The sequence below is a fragment of the Dendrobates tinctorius genome, unplaced genomic scaffold (genome assembly GCF_039654945.1).
Source record: "Dendrobates tinctorius isolate UK_male_01 unplaced genomic scaffold, ASM3965494v1 ptg000059l, whole genome shotgun sequence".
Taxonomy (NCBI): domain Eukaryota; kingdom Metazoa; phylum Chordata; class Amphibia; order Anura; family Dendrobatidae; genus Dendrobates; species Dendrobates tinctorius.
The window spans coordinates 14,959,479-14,979,849 of NW_027361727.1; the positions used below are offsets into that span (position 1 = coordinate 14,959,479).

The 20,371-nt window shown below is 45.5% G+C and overlaps 1 protein-coding gene across 12 annotated transcripts in view; it reads right to left on the reverse strand.

Moving 5' to 3' along the window:
* NRXN2 (neurexin 2) overlaps positions 1–20,371 on the reverse strand; it is a 900,728-nt gene that overhangs the window by 454,836 nt on the left and 425,521 nt on the right. For all 12 annotated transcript variants that reach the window (XM_073578443.1, XM_073578436.1, XM_073578438.1 and 9 more), the window contains 2 exons: positions 15,191–15,574; positions 9,294–9,497 (listed from right to left, as the gene is read on the reverse strand). In XM_073578443.1, coding sequence (XP_073434544.1) covers positions 9,294–9,497; positions 15,191–15,574 — 588 coding nt within the window. The remainder of the gene's footprint in view (positions 1–9,293; positions 9,498–15,190; positions 15,575–20,371) is intronic.

The window sequence follows — 20,371 nt, forward strand, 5'->3', positions numbered from 1 at the left end:
TGCCCTTTATGACATGGCCACCTTGCAAACTACAGCCAACAGCAGACAAGAAAGAGGGTGGTCCCGAGATATTTACCCTCTAAGCTCATACATCTAGGCTGAAAGGTCATTTCAGAACGTATTATGCTCTGGCAATTAACCAATCTACCACTGAACTTAGAGGTGGGACCGATACTCCCCCCAGTCGGTCTCCTTCAGAAACAACCCAATCTGCTCCCTTAACAGAAGAGAAGGAATTGATCTGGGGCTGATGGCTGTGGTCACCACATGTCGTCAACCGCGACGGAAAAGGGGACATGGACAATAAAGAGGCAGAACCAGACCCCACTTACATTTCTTTCCTGAAGTAAGTAGAACATGAAGAATATGAATGATTTGATTTGAAGGTGAGGATATGATCTATTGTGATATTAGTAAATATATATTAAAATAACATCTCCGTGACAGTCAAAGCTTTCCAATTGCAAGAGGAACAGCAAGAAAAGTTGTGAAAATTTTGGAAAAGTTGTGAAAACTATTGAGAAGAGAATTTTTGGAGGACTGTAGACCTTAAAGTTTTTTGAAACCCAACACCCTCGGTCACCCTCAAAAGTTTCTCTTACAGTCCCATGCTACAGGTACAAAACCACAAGGGCATAATTAAACATCCTCTCTCTGCACTAAAGGGGTTCCCAAATATTAATGAGATGATTTATTAAAATAAAAAATGACGGCAAACCCCATGTGCTCAATAGTTTGCGACTTTTATTTTTCTACCAACGCCTGAAATATTTCTATATTTTATGTCTGATATGCCCATGGGCTGGCATAGACTTGACTTTCTGGACAGACAACCAGACTTGAACCTCTTAATAAATTAACCTAATTTTGCTCACTCTGGCTAGATATTTAGGGGTGCATTTATCGCGAGAGGAATTTTTAAAGTCAGTTTTGCTGGAGGTTGCTTTGCCTTTATCTACGGTATGCTCAAATTTGCAGTGTTCAATAAATTTGATGCATCTGTAGAGATGATTTATTTTTTTCAATTTTTAAGCTATTTTCCCTACTTGAATTAGAATTTAAACTTTTATACAACTTTTCTAGCTTAGACTTATTTGCCTAGTTGCTGCAGCCACTTTCCCATCAACTTCTCAAAAGTGCCAAGTGTCTTGTAAAGTCACAATCTTCGGTGTTAAAACAACAATTATGACTTTTTAATGTCACAAAATTCTAAATAAGTCTCCCGTTCCCCAAAAAATTGACAAATTAAATGCCAATGTTTATACATTTCCCCCTGAGGGTATGGTAATACAGTTTTTTAAAGTGGATGTTCTAGGTGAAAAATCCACATCTAGAAATCACATAAAGTTAAGTTTCTAAGGTGCAAAAATCCATAGCATTTTTACAGTGCCACCAAGTACATGAGATTTTTTTTAAAAATCTCCAGCACGTGCTGCAAAACATATCTGCAGCTCAAACCGATGGGTTTTAGATCTGCAGTATATCCATTTATGCTCCGGATGTAGGTGCAATTTTCATTCTTTCCGGCTTCGCCAAACCTTTTTTTGCAATGTAGGTATCACTACAGGACCTTCGCTTCACTGACAAAGGTCAACAGCAAATATGTTTTGTGGGAATATAGCCTTAAAAGAAACACGTATTTATAGGTTTTTGTGTTTTGTTTTTTTGTATGTTGTTGTGAATGTGGCTTTTTTCGGTTTCCGCTAATTTGGTGGTGGAGCTGGGAGCTTTTTTTTAAATTGACATTGCTTTTGTTTTCCACAGTGGTGTAAAAACAGCACCACACACTATAAATAGTATTTTCCCATTGAAATCAATAGGCAGCATATTTAAAGAGTGTTTATAAAAGTTTTTCAACTAGATTTTAGAACAGAATTCGCTCCATAATCCATGTAAATAAACTGTCAGTACAAAACTTTAGGGTATGTGCACTCAACGTCTTTAAGATGCCAGAGGACCAAAATGGAAGCCGCACGAAGAATAAACAGGATACTTCTTTTAACCACTTCATGGATGTCAAAGCTTGAAGAGGTTAAAAGAAGCAACAAAAGACAAACTAAACACGGCATTGTAGTGCATTCTATTTATTCTGTTTGGCGTTTTTGCCAGTTTTTTAGGTGACTTCCAGGCCTTAAAAAAAAGGTTGTGTGCACAAACTCTCAAGATATGTTCACACAGAATTTTTCATGGACTTTTAATCGGATCATAGAAAGGTAGAGTTAGAAGATACCTCCTGGGTCATCTGGTCCAACCCCCTGCTCAATGCAGGATTCACTGAACCATCTAAGACAGATGTCTGTCCTCCAGCCTCAGTTTGAAGACTTCCATTGAAGGAAGTCACCACCTCTCGAGGTAGCCTGTTCCACTCGTTGACTCGTTTTAGGAGCAGAACCTCTACAAATCTTCCTTCACATCTCAAAACTCCTCAAAAACTAAAGTTTCCGCTGAATGGCTATGTCCACATGGAGTCTTTTTGGAGCAGAAACTGATCAGAACTTGGGAGGTTCTTCGAAAACTCAGCAAAAGGACTCAATTTTAGCTCTATAGTGATACCGACTTTGGGACTATATTTCAGGCAAAGCAACTACTTACGTCCAGTGCATTCATGGAAGAGGGGTCTCACTCTCTGTCTACACATCTAAATAAAATAATAATCTCTCAAAAAGGAAAACTTATAAGGGCCCGCCGAACATGCCTCACATACAAATGTATGATACGTCTGTACATGGATAACATGATAAAAGAGGTTTGCTCTGGTTCATTTGGTAGAAAAAAAAAAGTAGTAAATCTTCAATGTAGCAAAGTTAAAGTGTTCATTAAACCGTTTCCTTCAAGCCTTTGAAAGTCCACCGATAACTGATCTATATCATGAAGAATTGTGTACAATGGCAGCTCTGCTTTATGGCCATCTAATTCAGCAGTGCTTGCATGTTTATTTACTTTTTGGAAATGAATCACTTGCTTTTGTTACACACAACAGAATATTAATTCTCCGCTTTGTTGACTATCTAATGAATGCTCCAAAAATGAAATTGAAAAAAAGTGAGAAGTGAAGAAGCACAATAGCCATAATATGAGAATTAATGGGTGATCGTCTAGGAAGAGTACAGTGGGGCAGGGCTTTGTCACTCTGAAATGTCCACTCCGTGCCTGACAGACCAGATGTGTCTGAAGGGTTTTCAGCAAAGCAAACACCGAGAGGAAACTAACAGAAGAAGAAAACTAATAAAACACCACTCAGCCACACTTCAATGCATAAAGCATGGCTGACTGGTAATATGGCAAAAGTCACAGAGACAAACACCTATATTTAATGTATTAGTATAGCTACAAATGTCTAAAATATAAATCATGCAAAGTAATAATAAAATACACAAAATTCCCACAGATTACAGTATATTAAGGGTGGAACCAATGATACAGCGGATGAAATAAGTATTGAACACGTCAAAAATTTCCTAAGTAAATATATAAAGGTGCTATTGACACAAAATTATCAGCAGATGTCGATAACAACCCATCCAATCCACACGAGCAAAGACATCAAACCATGGATTTCCATAAATTATGCGTAATAATGAAAAATGACACAGGGAACAAGTATTGAACACGATTGCTGAAATTTATTTTGCTATTGTTGGTGATGAAGCTTCAAGATGCCTCCTGTATGGAGAAACTAGTCGCAGGCATTGCTCAGGTGTGATTTTGGCCCATTCTTCCACACAAACACTCTCCACATCCTGAAGGTCCGGTGGGCTCCTTCTATGAACTCTGAGCTTTAGTTCCTTCCATTCATTTTCTATTGGATTCATGTCTGGTGATTGGCTTGGCCATTCTATCTGTTTTATTTTCTGTCCCTAAAACCAATTGAGAGAGTTTCCTTGGCTGTGTGTTTGGGATCATTGTCTTGCTGAAATGTCCAATCGGTTTAATCTTTAACATTCTGGTAGACCGCAGCAGATTTTTATCAAGAATATTTTGATACATGTGTCCATTCATACTTTTTTAATTATATGGAGTTTGCTGAAAAACAGCCCCACGACATGATGTTGCAAAGTCCAGACTTCACTGGTGGTATGGTGTTTTTGGGGTGATATGCAGTGCTTTTTTGCCTCTAAACATGTTGTCTATTATGGCATTCAAAGAGTTCAATTTCGGTCTCTTCTGACCATTCTATATTCTCCCATTATTTCACAGGATTGTCTAAACGTTGCTGAACAAACCTTTAACGCGTTTGACCATGCTTTTTGCTCAGCAATGCAGTCTTGCGTGGTGAGCGTGCATACACACCATGTAGGTTGAGTGCATTACTTATTATTTTCTTTGAAACAATTGTACCTGCTGATGTCAGGTCTTTTAGTAGCTCTCCACAGGAGGTCATTGGCTCTTGGACAACCTTTCTGTTAATTCTTTTTACTCCTCTGTCTGAAAGGACCTGGTCGTGGTTGGTTTATGGTGAAATTATGTTCTTTCCATTTCTGGATTATGGCCCCAACAGTGCTGCTCACTGTAATCCCTCAGTAGTTTAGAAATTCTTCTGTAACCAATGCTATGAGTATGTTTTGCAACAGTAAGGGCCCGGTCACACATAGCGACGCACCAGCGATCCCGACAATGATATGACCTTGTCAGGATCGCTGGTGTGTCGCTACATGATCGCTGGTGAGTTGCCAAACAGGCAGCTTCACCAGTGATCAGCACCAGCGACACGTGGGTAACAAGCGACGCATGACCCGATGTGTACCTTAGTTACCAGCGCGCGGCACTTAGAAACCCGATGTGTACCTTGGTTACCAGCTCCCTGCACCAGCGTGCTGGTAACTAAGGTACACATCGGGTTTCTAAGCGCTGCGCGCCGCTTAGAAACGTGATGTTTACCTTAGTTACCAGCGGCAGCTCGCTGATCTTTGGTCTCCCGCCTGTCACACACAGCGATGCGTGCTGGCCAGCGGGAGACCAGCGATCAAAAAAATGTCCTGGCCATTCCAGGACGATCAGCGATACCCGGCAGGGGGGCCGGTCACTGATCACTGTCACACACAGCGATCTTGCTGGTGAGATCGCTGTTGCGTCACAAAACTTGTAACTCAGCAGCGATCTCGCTCGCGAGATCGCTATGTGTGACGGGGGGCTTAAGGTTGCAAAGGTCTTGACACAGCTCACTGGTTTTACCCATCATGAGATGTTTCTTGGGTGGCACCTTGGTAATGAGACACATTTTTATAGGTCATCAGTTGAACCAGCTGATAATATTCACTAAGTGGCAGGATTGTTTTCTAATTACTCATAGATTTCAGCTAGTGTCAGGACTTTCCAGGGCTTTTTGCACCTCTCTTTCTTAAAAAGTTCAATACTTTTTCCCAGTGTCATTTCTCATTGTTACACATAACTTAGTTTATGGACATCTATGGTTTGATTTCTTTGTCTGTGTGGATTTGATGGGTTATTACCGACATCTGGTGACAATTTCATGTCAATAGCATCTTTAGAAATTGATTTACTTAGAAAATTGGTGACGTGCTCAATACTTAATTCACCAGCAATATGCTCACCCCTGAGTCAAGTATCATCCTTACCATCCTGTGCTCAATTGGAGATAGCAGAACTAATACCTGAACAAAAAATAATATATTGAGGCTAGGTTCCCACGATGAGTTCTAGGTCATTTTTTTACACTGCGTATTTTCAAAAAAAGGCAAGTAACCTATTTTACCTAATGGGTGCAAAAATGGTTCCGAAAATCTGCAATATCAAAAACTTGCCAAGCACTCATTGTGGGAGCGTAGCCTTCGTGGAATTGAAAAAATGAGGTCTATAAACGAACAAGAATTATGTGGCAACCTGGAAAATCATTTTAAAAGAAAAGGTAACCTGAATTTTTGCCAAGTTGGTTGCATAAGATTGTATATGAACACATAGTGGTTCCATTTGGACAGCGCCTCCTGTACGGTTCTGATGATCCTATTGCAGTCAGCTGATCGCAGATGATCCAAAATCCGCAATAATAGACTCTCCATTGAAATGGAGTAGTTGATCTGCTTCTAAAACTGGCCGTATCGAGATCATTGGAGTTGGTTGAACACTTGCTTATTGACAGCTTTCTCTGCCTACTCATCCATATAGGTTTTATTTTTTGAGAAAGGCCCTGATAGCAGCTTATGTCCTCTCAAAACAAATGGATCAGGTTCTAAAGGGGTTGTCCATTACTTTTCTATCTGATGACTTTTCTTTGGGATACGTCATCGATATCAGATCGGTGGGGGGTGCAACAGCAGACACACCCACTGATCATCTGCTCACAGTGACCAGATGTGATCAGTTGTGGAGCTGCACAGCAAAGCTCTTGCAGCTATATAAAGGTTGTGGCTGGGTACTGCACATCCACCCATATTCAAATAAATGGGAGTGGTTTGGTCAGTACCCCACTGTAGCCATTATATCGTTGATGGAAATGTGCTGTGCAGCCCCACAACTGATCACAGCTAACCAAGAACAGCTGATTAGTGGAGAACTTGGATTTCACACCCTCACGATTGGATATTGATGACCTATCCTAAGGCTTGGGTCACACAACCCTATTTTCATATCCATGAAAATCAGTCCAATTATACTAATCACACTCTGATCAGAGTGTGATACGATGTTTTCTGATGTGAAGACGATGGGATTCTCCATCTTCTCCATTCTGTAATTCTTTGAAAATCAGACTGCACTCAGATGTTTTCGGCGTGGATTTTGTTTTAGACAGACCCAGTGATTTGCATGGCTGAATACAATCCAATTTACGGATGCAAATCGGGCATGCTGTGATTTTTTTTCCCCTTAAACAGACTTGGAAAAAAAATTGGACATGTGCAATACCCAATGGAATAACAACCGGATTTTCAGTCCGAGTGCGGTCTGACAAAACATTGAATCGCACTCAAACCAAAGCAGATACTGTTGGCCTCCAAACATCAGATGGTCGGACAATTCAACCGAAGTCAGCCAGTTTAGTCTACATTAATACAACATGTTTAGGAGCCTTAACCAAATTTCAGGGCTTCCTTTTTTTGGATAACAGGCTGAGCAGTAGCACTACTTCTGTTCATTAAGTTAATTGGTCCAGATTCTAGAATCCTTAGTGGAAACAACTTGTGTCTCCGTCATAGTCCCGGAAACAAGGCGACAATTGTAATCGTGCAATTATATAAATATTTAGATATCTTCAAGCCAAATGGGGACTCGCTTCTAAGAAGGGTAATTGAGGAAGAAATAATTATCTGGTGACAATGTTCTTCCACAAAAGAAAGCTCCTCACCCCCTTCAATTATTCTATTCCGCAGAGCTTCATTTTTAAGCTGACAGCGTTTACACACCAATGATCTAGTCTTGAATAGAGATATATGTCTCACGAGATGAAGCTTATAGATGCCTGTTAAATACTCCCCAATGCATGTTAAGATGGCTGAAGTCAAAATGACAAAGCAGCGATATACTCGCTATCTGAATTATACTGCTAATTAACTATTTAAACTCTGTTGAAAAGTATCAACAGTGCGCAATGGGGCAACTTATCCTAAAAAGAGTTAGACTTTACTTCACTCTGACAATCAATCAGACTTGGCAAGTCTGCTCGCCACTTCATGACTGACAGCACCGGCTTCCTGTGTGAGCGCTTGTCCTCACAAAATCGGGGTACAGATACACCGAACAGACAACCAAGTCAAGAAGAGAGATTGATCTGAGGCAGAGGCAATACATAGAAATCATGGGGCTCCATAGCAAAGGTTCTAATTGGGCCCCACTATTCATCAACACAGAAGAGCATATCTCATCATACAACTTTGCAGCCTTTACAAAGTAATTTTCCTCCTACTGAAGCCAATGATTCCTCCTTCATTTCACCCAAAATATATTGCCAAAATGACCCTCAAACACTATATGATACCCCCATAGTGAATTCCTCCACAGTATCCTCCACATGCACAATTTGATGACCCTACTTTACTCCACCTAAACTCCCAGGCAAAGCATGGTGACCCTCAACACAGTATGATCCCCCTACTATGACCCCCACACAGCCCTCCATACAGTATAATGACCTCTCCCACAGTATATAATGACCTGGACTATCCCTCCAAACAGTATAATCACCCACTCACAGCCCTTAAAACAATATGATGGCCCTCACATAAATCTTCACACTGTATAACTGCTTGCATACCGTATAATGGCCCCCACATAGCCCTCCATAAAGTATAAAAGTTTCCACATAGCCCTCAAAATAATACAGTGGCCCCCACATAGCCCTCCATAAAATATAAAAGTTTCCACATAGCCCTCCAAATAATACAGTGGCCCCCACATAGTCTTCCATATAATATAATGAGCCTCACATTGCCTTCCATATAGTATGATGCACCCCATAGTCCTCCATATAGGATAATGCATCTCCATAGTCCTCAATATAGGATAATGCATCTCCATAGTCCTCTATACATTATAATGCACACCCCATAGTCCTCCATACAGTATAATGCACACCTCATAATCCTCCATACAGTATAATGCACTCAACATAACATCCCATATAGTATAATGCACACCTCATGGTCCTCCATATAGTATAATGCACTCCCCATAGTCCTCCATATAGTATACTGCACTCCCTCTAGTCCTCCATACAGTAAACTGTACCCCCATAGTACTCGATACAGTATACTGCATTCCCCATAGTCTTCCATACAGTATAATGCACCATGTAGTGACTTCATTGCATCCGCTGCACCAAGACTTTAGATGCAGTCGAAGAAAGATGCACCCTCCTCCATCATTGCTTTCAACTATATTGGCATACAGGATGACAAGAGAAGGGAAACTGGTGCCAGCACTAGCAGCGTCCCCCCTCTCCGACTCACAGGCCCCATAGCGGCCATATGGCCTGTCATCATTGGCAGTGCGCCACTGTTTTGAGGACACGTGCAGGATTTTAACCGAGACAGAGCTGTCTGAGTGAAGCCAGTGATGTTAATCATGAAGCAGGAGGCATCTCTGGCTAAAGTGACTGATGGTGTGAAGGTGCACTGGGCCACACATTTGTTAACTAAAGATACTTCTTAATGCATGCTGCCCTACGTGGCAATGTTGTCACCTTATAAGAAAATTATATGCTAACAGACTCCCTTTAAATAACTGATCTTTGCTGCTGTGTTTTATTACTACTCATAAAATCAATAGTTTGTCTCTGTGACGCTAGCCATTGGCTTAACAAGGTCATGTTCTTCTTGGCAAAAGGGGCTTGGAATAGATACCTAGGTTTACTGTGAGCTTCACTTTTCCTCCATCAAGTTCTAGTCGTAATGTATCTGCAGACTCTTTGGAAGTTGTTGCCAAAAGAAGTCCATAAGCTCGCTGGGACATAAAACGTAAAGAGACGTCCTCTGCTTCAGTATGTGTGACACCGGGGAGCAGGACCTTGAGATACATGCTGCCGTCATAGCTCAGGACTGCTGCTTCTGTAACCAGGAGTAGAAATGGATGAGATAAGGAATGCCAATGATGATGACTCAGTTTCAAGATGTAAGGGAGAAAAAGTATAGGAGACATAATTAGGTTGTTAGGCGTCATTACATCCAAAAACAGATAGCCAACTTTTTTTTGGACAGGAGCACAAGATAAGTGATAAATTTAAGGTAGGCATAAGTCCAAATGCTGGAACCCCCACTGATCACAAGAACAGTGGTCCTAAAGTCCCAAGTTAATGCATGATCATCATTCCATTCACTTCTATAAATCTATGGAGGAATAGTGCGCATGTGCGTCCACAGGTTCTATACCCAGTGATGTTCATGCATGCGCACAACCGCTCCATTAACACAAGACTTTGGTCCCCCCATTCTCATTATTCGTGGGGGATTCCCAGCTGTTGGACTCCCACTGACTATAATTCATGTTACTGGTTCGATATAACCTATGTAAATACAGAAGATTCGTAGAGCATATTCAAAGTTTCCTTGAGGCCCCCTTCACACATCCGTTTTTGCGGTCTGTTCTTGAAAGACCACAAATACAGACACACACCCATTTTATTCAATGGTGGTGCAGTCACGTCATGATTTTCCTAAGGACCGTGTGTCCAGGCCCGGATTGGCAATATAACCAACCGGGCATTTTCCCGCTGGGCCGCTGTCACGTGGGCCGCGGGCAGCGCCGATCATCTGGCCGCTTGCCAGCTGCTGCGGCCACTGTTGCTCCTGCCGCCGGCCCTCTGCGGGCGGTGATAGTTTCAAGTTCCTCCCGCACTGCAAGGAGATAAGCCGCCACGCCCCCCAACCTCGCCCCCGCATGAGATGAGACCCCCTCCCCCCCGCAGCCACTCACAGCGTCGCACTCGCTTGCCTGCTCGCTCTGTTCGCAGGACCTGTGATGAGGTCACAGGAGGGGAGGAGTCAGGGGGTCACATGATCAGGAGCCTTTGTCCAGACCCCCGATCATGTCTCCCCCTGACTCCGCCCCTCCTGTGACCTCATCACAGGTCCTGTGCGCTCAGCCTTGCCTCTACCGTCTGCAAGACTCTGCTTTGCTGTTGTCATGGTGCTGGTTGAGGTAAGTATGTGTGGGGTCAGGATTTACAGTGTGGATGTAGCAGAGCCGTGTGTGTACGAGGTGTACGGAGCGGAGCTGTGTGTGTACGAGGTGTACGGAGCGGAGCCGCGTGTGTACGAGGTGTACGGAGCGGAGCCGTGTGTACGAGGTGTACGGAGCGGAGCCCTGTGTGTACGAGGTGTACGGAGCGGAGCCGTGTGTGTACGAGGTGTACGGAGCGGAGCCGCGTGTGTACGAGGTGTACGGAGAGGAGCCGTGTGTGTACAAGGTGTACGGAGTGGAGCCGCGCGTGTACGAGGTGTACGGAGCGGAGCCGCGTGTGTACGAGGTGTACGGAGCGGAGCCGCGCGTGTACGAGGTGTACGGAGCGGAGCCGCGTGTGTGTACGAGGTGTACGGAGCGGAGCCGCGTGTGTGTACGAGGTGGAGCCGCGCATGTATGAGGTGTACGGAGAGGAGCCGTGTGTGTATGAGGTGTACGGAGAGGAGCTGTGTGTACGAGGTGTACGGAGCGGAGCCACGTGTGTGCGAGGTGTACGGAGAGGAGCTGTGTGTACGAGGTGTACGGAGCGGAGCCGCGTGTGTGCGAGGTGTACGGAGAGGAGCCGCGTGTGTCCGTGGTGTACGGAGCGGAGCCGCGTGTGTACGAGGTGTACGGAGCGGAGCCGCGTGTGTACGAGGTGTACGGAGCGGAGCCGCGTGTGTACGAGGTGTACGGAGCGGAGCCGCGTGTGTACGAGGTGTACGGAGCGGAGCCGCGTGTGTACGAGGTGTACGGAGCGGAGCCGCGTGTGTATGAGGTGTACGGAGCGGAGCCGCATGTGTGCGAGGTGTACGGAGAGGAGCCGCGCGTGTACGAGGTGTATGGAGCGGAGCCGCGTGTGTGTACGAGGTGGAGCCGCGCATGTATGAGGTGTACGGAGAGGAGCCGTGTGTGTACGAGGTGTACGGAGAGGAGCTGTGTGTACGAGGTGTACGGAGCGGAGCCGCGTGTGTGCGAGGTGTACGGAGAGGAGCTGTGTGTACGAGGTGTACGGAGCGGAGCCGCGTGTGTGCGAGGTGTACGGAGAGGAGCCGCGTGTGTCCGTGGTGTACGGAGCGGAGCCGCGTGTGTACGAGGTGTACGGAGCGGAGCCGCGTGTGTACGAGGTGTACGGAGCGGAGCCGCGTGTGTACGAGGTTTACGGAGCGGAGCCGCGTGTGTACGAGGTGTACGGAGCGGAGCCGCGTGTGTACGAGGTGTACGGAGCGGAGCCGCGTGTGTATGAGGTGTACGGAGCGGAGCCGCATGTGTGCGAGATGTACGGAGAGGAGCCGCGCGTGTACGAGGTGTATGGAGCGGAGCCGCGTGTGTGTACGAGGTGGAGCCGCGCATGTATGAGGTGTACGGAGAGGAGCCGTGTGTGTACGAGGTGTACGGAGAGGAGCTGTGTGTACGAGGTGTACGGAGCGGAGCCGCGTGTGTGCGAGGTGTACGGAGAGGAGCCGCGTGTGTACGAGGTGTACGGAGCGGAGCCGCGTGTGTACGAGGTGTACGGAGCGGAGCCGCGTGTGTACGAGGTGTACGGAGCGGAGCCGCGTGTGTACGAGGTGTACGGAGAGGAGCCGCGTGTGTACGAGGTGTACGGAGCGGAGCCGCGTGTGTACGAGGTGTACGGAGAGGAGCCGCGCATGTATGAGGTGTACGGAGAGGAGCCGTGTGTGTACGAGGTGTACGGAGAGGAGCCGCGTGTGTGCGAGGTGTACGGAGAGGAGCCGTGTGTGTACGAGGTGTACGGAGAGGAGCCGTGTGTGTGTACGAGGTGGAGCCGCGCGTGTACGAGGTGTACAGAGCGGAGCCGCATGTGTGCGAGGTGTACGGAGCGGAGCCGCGTGTGTGTACGAGGTGGAGCCGCGCGTGTACGAGGTGTACGGAGAGGAGCCGTGTGTGTACGAGGTGTACGGAGAGGAGCCGTGTGTGTACGAGGTGTATGGAGAGGAGCCGTGTGCGTACGAGGTGTACGGAGAGGAGCCGTGTGTGTACGAGGTGTACGGAGCGGAGCCACGCGTGTACGAGGTGGACAGAGTGGAGCCGTGTGTGTACGGAGCGGAGCCAAGTGTGTACGGAGCATACAAAGCGGGCTTTTCCCACGGACACAGGAGTACACGGCAGAGCCCCGAGGAGCATTTTAAAACACACACATGACGTTCCACCTGAAGTGATGTGCTGGAAGCTGACCGGAAATGAGATAATTTCATGAGGAGATTGTGACGGAACCAGGAATGCTTCAGATCCATCACCATGTCCTCCTCCGACAGCGCAGACAGCAGGATCGCCTTGGAATCGGGGATGCTGGCCATGTGAGCGGATCATGATATGTCCTGCATCGGGAGGCTCAGGTCGGCACTACAATGGGAGCAGGGCTGCTATAGTGTCTTTGTAGAATCTTTCTTTATTTCTTTCTCTCTTTTTCTTTCTCTCTCTGTTCTTTCTCTGTCTCTCTCTGTTCTTTCTTTCTTTCCCCTCTTTCTTTCTCTCTCTGTTCTTTCTCTGTCTCTCACTGTTCTTTCTTTGTCTCTCACTGTTCTTTCTTTCCCCTTTCTTTCTCGCTCTCTCTGTTTTCTTTTTTCTCTCTCTCTCTGTTTTCTCTCTTCCTTAGTGCCAGTCAGTGTGCCCATAATGCCAGCCACTGTGCCCTCAGTACCAGTCAGTGTGATCAGCAGTGCTAAATGGGTGCGATTAGGTGTGGATATAGGTGTGACTAGTTGTGAAATGGGTGTGGCTGGGCGTGGCCAAAATTTGCAGCCCCTCTTTCCCTTCTTCAAAAGTTGGGAGGTATGATAGGGGCGGCTATGACCAGGGGGTCTGGTTGCCCAATGGATAGCAGTTCTGCCAGGAATTCTGTAATCATGCATACAAAAGGGGACAGAGATTTGGGAGGAGTACTGTACCTAAAAGCAATAAATAGGACTGAGCTGAAATACTGGGCACAGCTGTGACTACATGTTATATAGTCGTGTTAATCTCCTCTCACTTCTTGTAAACTACAAGTGTACAAAGATATTATATAGTCACCATGTGACTAGTGGGCCTGTGTAACTTCAAATGCCAGGGCTGAATTTTAGTCCCAGTCCGGCCCTGCGTGTGTCCGTGTGAAAAACCCGCAGACATGTTCTTGTTTTTTTCCAGTGGCACGGAGGCAGTACCGTACACGTGCACATTGATGACATCCGTGTGACACGTACCCGAATTAAATGCCCCAGCGGGTGGGAAAAGCAGTACAGTTAGTGCTATTTACAGGCGCCAGGTGCTGACTACAACGGTCATCCTGGTCTACCTGGCGACACTGATGATCATTGTAGTCGGTGCATTAAATAAATAATTAAATTTAAAAAATGGCATGGGGTCCCCCGCATATTATAAAACCAGCACAGATAAAGCAGTCAGCTGCTGGCTTCTATTATCAGGCTGGGGTAATCTCTGATTAATGGCACATCCCCAGCCAAAAAATAGAAGCCCGTAGCCGGCCCAGAATTGTTACATCATATTAGATCCACCAATTCTGGTGCTTTACCCTGCTCATCCCGATGCCCTGGTGCAATGGCAATCAGGGTAATATGCAGGTTTGATGACAGCAAGCTTTAGAGCTTGCAAGCACTGCACTGAAGTTAGCTGGATCACTTGACAGTGCTGCTGGTATGAGCTGTCAATCTTCTGGAGCATGCAGGAAGCAAGAGGCGGGGAGTAGTGCACTTCTGAATAAAGGAGATGGACAGCACGGTGGCTCAGTGGTTAGGATACCAGTGTCACAACGTAAAAGCACTGAGCACAAAGGCCAACATCTGCAAGGAGTTTGTATCTTCTCCCGTGTTTACGTGGGTCACCTATGAGGAGTGCCCCGATTTCCTTCCACCCTTCAAAGAAATACTGATAGGGAATTAAGATTGTGAGCCCCAATGGGGACAGCGATGATGATGTCTGTAAAGCATTGTATAACTTAATGGCGCCATATAAGTGAGTAAAATAAAATTAACCCAACATGGAACACAGACTGTTTTTTTTTTTTTACCCACCAGGCATTTATTAAAATCTGAAGTGGAAAAAACACTCAATAGACAAAACATATGACCTACAAAGTGGTTTTACAATAGAAGAGAATAGGAAGAGCTTTTTGAGCATTTTTAGAGCAATTTCTTTCAAGCTACAAAAATCTCTATGTGCACTCTCGGCAAGCAGTTTGAGTCATTGATGAACATAATTACTAGTGATGATTGGACACTAAAATGCTCGAGTGCTCGGTACTCGGATCGAGCAAGTTGGACACTCAGACGGGCGCTATATGAGTATGGAGTGTAATGGAAGTCAATGGGAAACTCGAGCAGTTTTCCAGAAGACCCTAACAGGAGGGCAGGGGGTTGGGGTGTGTGGGAAGAGGTCTCTCTCGGGCCGGGGACTCGAGAATGGTGTTCGAGCACCCGCTATACTTGGTCGAGTAACGAGCAGTGGAGAGAACGCTCACTCATCACTAATAATTACATTTTCTACTTTTACAGCAATGTATTGGATAATATAAAGTGTTCTTATAGCTAATATGATGATGTGTAAATTGTAGGTTATAACTCACCTCTCTCGCATGTGTCCCCAAGGTATCCTGTCCCCACACAGTCACAGATAAAGCGGTTCCAGCCTTCCCTACATTGCCCTCCATTTCTACACGGGGAGTTAGTACAGTGGCGCTGGGTTTCTCGAGTACAGAAGGGAGTTACACCAGCAGCCCCCGATACCTCAGATAGCCGTCGAATGTCTCTGCTTTTGCCATCCACAAAAAGGTCCCGAATGCAACCTACGAATCCCAAGCCAAGAGAGGCCGTCCAAACCTCAGGGGGAAGTTGTAGATCTTCTCTTGGTTCCGGAAGACCTCCTAGATACATTTCTCCATCTAGGTCAAGAATTTCACTATCACCTCCAACTTGGAAGGGGGTGTTTCTACTATTGACTGAGATAGACCCTGAGGGGAACAAGGTAAATGACATTTTTAGTGTGACCAACCAAAGGCATAAAAGCAAAGCAGTACACAGCAAAAATACATTAGTAATAATTGATTATGAAAACAGTTTTATACTTAGTTCTAACAATTGAATTTTACACTTCATACAGATTGCCATAGTGCTGCTGAATTTTAGTGTCCGCACTATGGCTGTAATTTTTGACCAGACTACGAATTTAAAGGGGTTTGCTGTCTATTACATATCACATCCACTGTGAAAAAATCATTAAACATGAACAATGCTTGCAGTTTATTTGCCATCCACCCATTCCTATAGTGACCAATTTTGATTTTTTTTTTGGCCCATCAGATTCCTCCCCGATTTCCAAAAACTTTAAAACTTTTTTTTATTTTTCCGCTAAGGCTGGTTTCACATTAGCGCTTTTTAAGCGCACGCACGGCCGGGGGTAGCTCCGCCCCCGAGCCGGCTCTCTGCCCGGCGTGCCCGCCCCTTGCTTGTAGCGCCGCCTCCTAGCGCACAGCGGCGCCTGCGATCGGCACACCCTATCTTTAGCATAGGGTGCGCAGATCGTGCGCTAGTTGCGCTTTGACCTGCGCTGCGCACTTTTGACGGTGCGCCGTGCGCTCCAAAATCCGAAAAGTTTGATTTTGGCGCGCACGGCACACCGTCAAAAGTGCGCAGCGCAGGTCAAAGCGCAACTAGCGCACGGCCTGCGCACGATCTGCGCACCCTATGCTAAAGATAGGGTGCGCCGATCGCAGGCGCCGCTGTCCGCTAGGAGGCGGCGCTATTAGCAAGGGGCGGGCACGCCGGGCAGAGAGCCAGCTCGGGGGCGGAGCTACCCCCGGCCGTGCGTGCGCTTAAAAAGCGCTAATGTGAAACCAGCCTAACATGACTATACAAAAGCTTGGTTTTAGTGGGACAAGTTTAAATAATACCATTCACTTTACCATATAATGCACTGAAAAATGTAAAAAAAAGAAACAATTGAGCTTTTTTTCATTGATGAAAAGTAAACAAAAGCATTATTTTGCCATTTTTTTTTTATCTTGTTTTTATTACCGTCCATTATTTAAGGAAGACTTTATTATTATTATTATTATTATTATTAATCAAATTAGCTGGCAACATGATTCTTCAGGTCAGTGGATTACAGCGAGGCCAAATTTATGGGTTTTTTTTAAATATTTTAGTGATTTAAAAAATGTTGATCTTTGAAAAAATAATTGTTTGTGCCATCGTTTTTATTTTTTCGTTGATGGAGTTGTGTGAGGGCTCGCTTTTTGCAAGGCGAGTTGCAGTTTATATTGGTATAATTTTGGGGCACCTATAAATATTTTGATTGGTAGAGGTGAGATCACCCCCCAAAAAATGCAATATGTGTGTTTTAATTTTTTTGCTTTACGGTGTTTAACATATAGGTAAATTAGTTTAGTTTTCTAAAAGATTGGACTCCTGTGGATATGGCAATTTATTTTTTAATTTTTGCATTGGAAAATGGAGTGATGCCAACATCTGTGTTTTTTAAAAAATTAAGTTTTTTTATGGCATCTCTTTAGTAGGACTTGAACTTACAAATGTTTATAGTATATATTACAGTACATCAGTATATGGGTGTATAACACAGCTGATATCTGCCAGGTATATAGTGGGCTCATCTCCATATATTGGCATCAAGCTTAGCCAAATATACACAGCAGATGTTGAGAAGGAGGGGCAAAATGTGCAAGTGCATCTGTTTGCACATGCTCAGTCACTCTCCTCACAGTCAGGTTTCTGCATAGTTATTCACTGTTAACTGCAGAGCAGCCAATAAAAATAGTTTTCTGCCACGCAAACCATTTCTATTGGCTCCTTTGCAAAGAACAGGGAATAACTAAGCAAAGAACTAAAGGAGAGTTACTGAGCATGTGCAAACACCCACAGATAGAACTGCACAACGCTATTCACTTTGAACTCCAGGTGTCACCATACTATGTAAGATGATGTCAGGACTCTTCCCTGGATTATGTTCTCAATAGCATGAAAATTGCAAAAATTATTCATTCTTCTGAAGTTTAGAGTGGATGTAATATGTAAGTGACCCAAGCCCTTTAAAGCTTCCAATAAGGTCACATTAAAAAGTCTCACATTTCCCATTAACAAAAAAAAACACAATTCTCACACAAGACAAGAAAATGATCATAGAACAGTAAACCATATCATAAAAAGTATATTAAACAGAAAACATAAATGCTATGCAAGCACAACTCTAGCGCAGTTCAACTATCAAAGTCCCACTTAATCCAGACTTCCAATGGCTACATCTGTCTTTGGACATGAATGGGAGATGAATGCACTGCGGGGATGCAGCAGGTCCAGAAGTGAAGCCTGTGCAATACAGCACAACTGCCATCTGTGGTTCACAGCCAACACTCTGGTCTAGCTACTGGCATCTGTGGCTCACAGTCGATGCACTGATCTAGCCACTGCTGTTGTGAGTTCATTTTTCCCTTCACCAGTGAGGTCTGATGAACTCCCTCTTCTGGCGAAGAAAGGTAGTGAGGCTGATTACCAAACGGCTGAGCAGGTAGATGATGACTGGGTCACAGGAACTGATGACTGGATATAAGGCAGCCGACGCCCTGCTGCCTTGCTGGTGATTTCCTGCTGGATTCTTGGAGACCAGTCTGATTTCTGCTTCTCAAAGCTAAGTTTTGCTCTGCCTTTTGTACACTTTAGTTCTGGTTTTGTTTGCCTTGTTTTTTGGAGTTCAGCCATCCCCGGCCGGGGGTGAGCTGAATTCCATTTTTGTCTCTGATCTGTTGATCTCTGGCTCTGTCTTCAGAATATACCTGAGTGCTGATATAGTCTTTTTGAAGCCTAGCGACTTCAGGGCCTGTTTTTCCTATCAGTCTGTTGGTTCATTTTTGGATAGGGTTTTTGCAGATTGCAGACAGCAGCTTTTCTATCCTGTCCTATTTAGTTAGCTTGGGCCCCATCATTTGCTCAACCTGTCTATCTGTGTTAGTGTTTTTCATCTTGCTTCACAGTCATTATATGTTGGGGGCTGCCTATTGCTTTGTGGTCTGCTCTGGGGCACTTTAGATTTCCCCTTTCTGTCTTTAGGCTAATTTAGTTCTCCGGCTGTGATCGAGGGGTCTAGGGCACCGTAGGAACCCCCCACAGCTACTGCTAGTTGCTGTGGATAGGTTCAGGGGTCTGCAATCCGATAGCTTCCAACTTCTCTGGTTTTCTGGACTTAGCTATTATTTTTGTTTTTTCCTCCTTCGGTGACTCATCCATAACACACTGCCATCTGTGGTTCACAGCCAACACCTTGGTCTACCCTTTGCTATCTGTGGTTCACAGCCGACACCCTGGTCTAGCCACTGGCATCAGTGGTTCACAGCCGATGCACTGATCTAGCGCTGCTATCTGTGGTTCACAGTCAACACCCTGGTCTAGCCGCTGCCATCTGTGGTTCACAGCAGACACCCAGGTCTAGCTACTGGATTCTGTGGTTCACAGCCAACACTCTGGTCTAGCCGCTGCTATCTGTGGTTCACAGTCAACACCCTGGTCTAGCCACTGCCATCTGTGGTTCACAGTCGACACTTTGGTCTAGCCACTTCCATCTGTGTTTCACAGCCAATGCCTGGTCTAGCCACTGCCATCAGTGGTTCACAGCAGACACCCTGGTCTAGCCTCTGCCATCTGTGGTTCACAGCCGATGCACTGATCTAGCGCTGCTATCTGTGGTTCACAGTCAACACCCTGGTCTAGCCGCTGCCATCTGTGGTTCACAGCAGACACCCAGGTCTAGCTACTGGATTCTGTGGTTCACAGTCAACACCCTGGTCTAGCCGCTGCCATCTGTGGTTCACAGCAGACACCCAGGTCTAGCTACTGGATTCTGTGGTTCACAGCCAACACTCTGGTCTAGCCGCTGCTATCTGTGGTTCACAGCAGACACCCAGGTCTAGCTACTGGATTCTGTGGTTCACAGCCAACACCCTGGTCTAGCCGCTGCCATCTGTGGTTCACAGCAGACACCCAGGTCTAGCTACTGGATTCTGTGGTTCACAGTCAACACCCTGGTCTAGCCGCTGCCATCTGTGGTTCACAGCAGACACCCAGGTCTAGCTACTGGATTCTGTGGTTCACAGCCAACACTCTGGTCTAGCCGCTGCTATCTGTGGTTCACAGTCAACACCCTGGTCTAGCCACTGCCATCTGTGGTTCACAGTCGACACTTTGGTCTAGCCACTGCCATCTGTGTTTCACAGCCAATGCCTGGTCTAGCCACTGCCATCAGTGGTTCACAGCAGACACCCTGGTCTAGCCTCTGCCATCTGTGGTTCACAGCCAACACCCTGGTCCAGCCGCTGCTATCTGTGGTTCACAGTCAACACCCTGGTCTAGCCTCTGCCATCTGTGGTTCACAGAAGACACCCTGATTTAGCTACTGGCATCTGTGGTTCACAGCCGACACCCTGGTCTAGCCACTGCCATTAGCTTAACCTCTTAGATTCCACTGTCAATTTTGACAGCAGCATTTAACAAGAGAAATAGAAGTGGGGATCCCTTTTGATACCCATTGTCCTCTGAGATACAATTTTAATTTTGAGATGCCAAACACCTACTGAAAGATGCCATGTTTATGCACCTTTGAAACCCAGCCTGTAACAAGTATTGCAGAGTATTGTACAAGCAATCGCATGCTCAAGTCCCAACTTGTAACTAATTAAAATGTAAAAAAATAAATAAATAAATTATATACGTTCATATCACCCCCTTTTCTCAGAACATACATA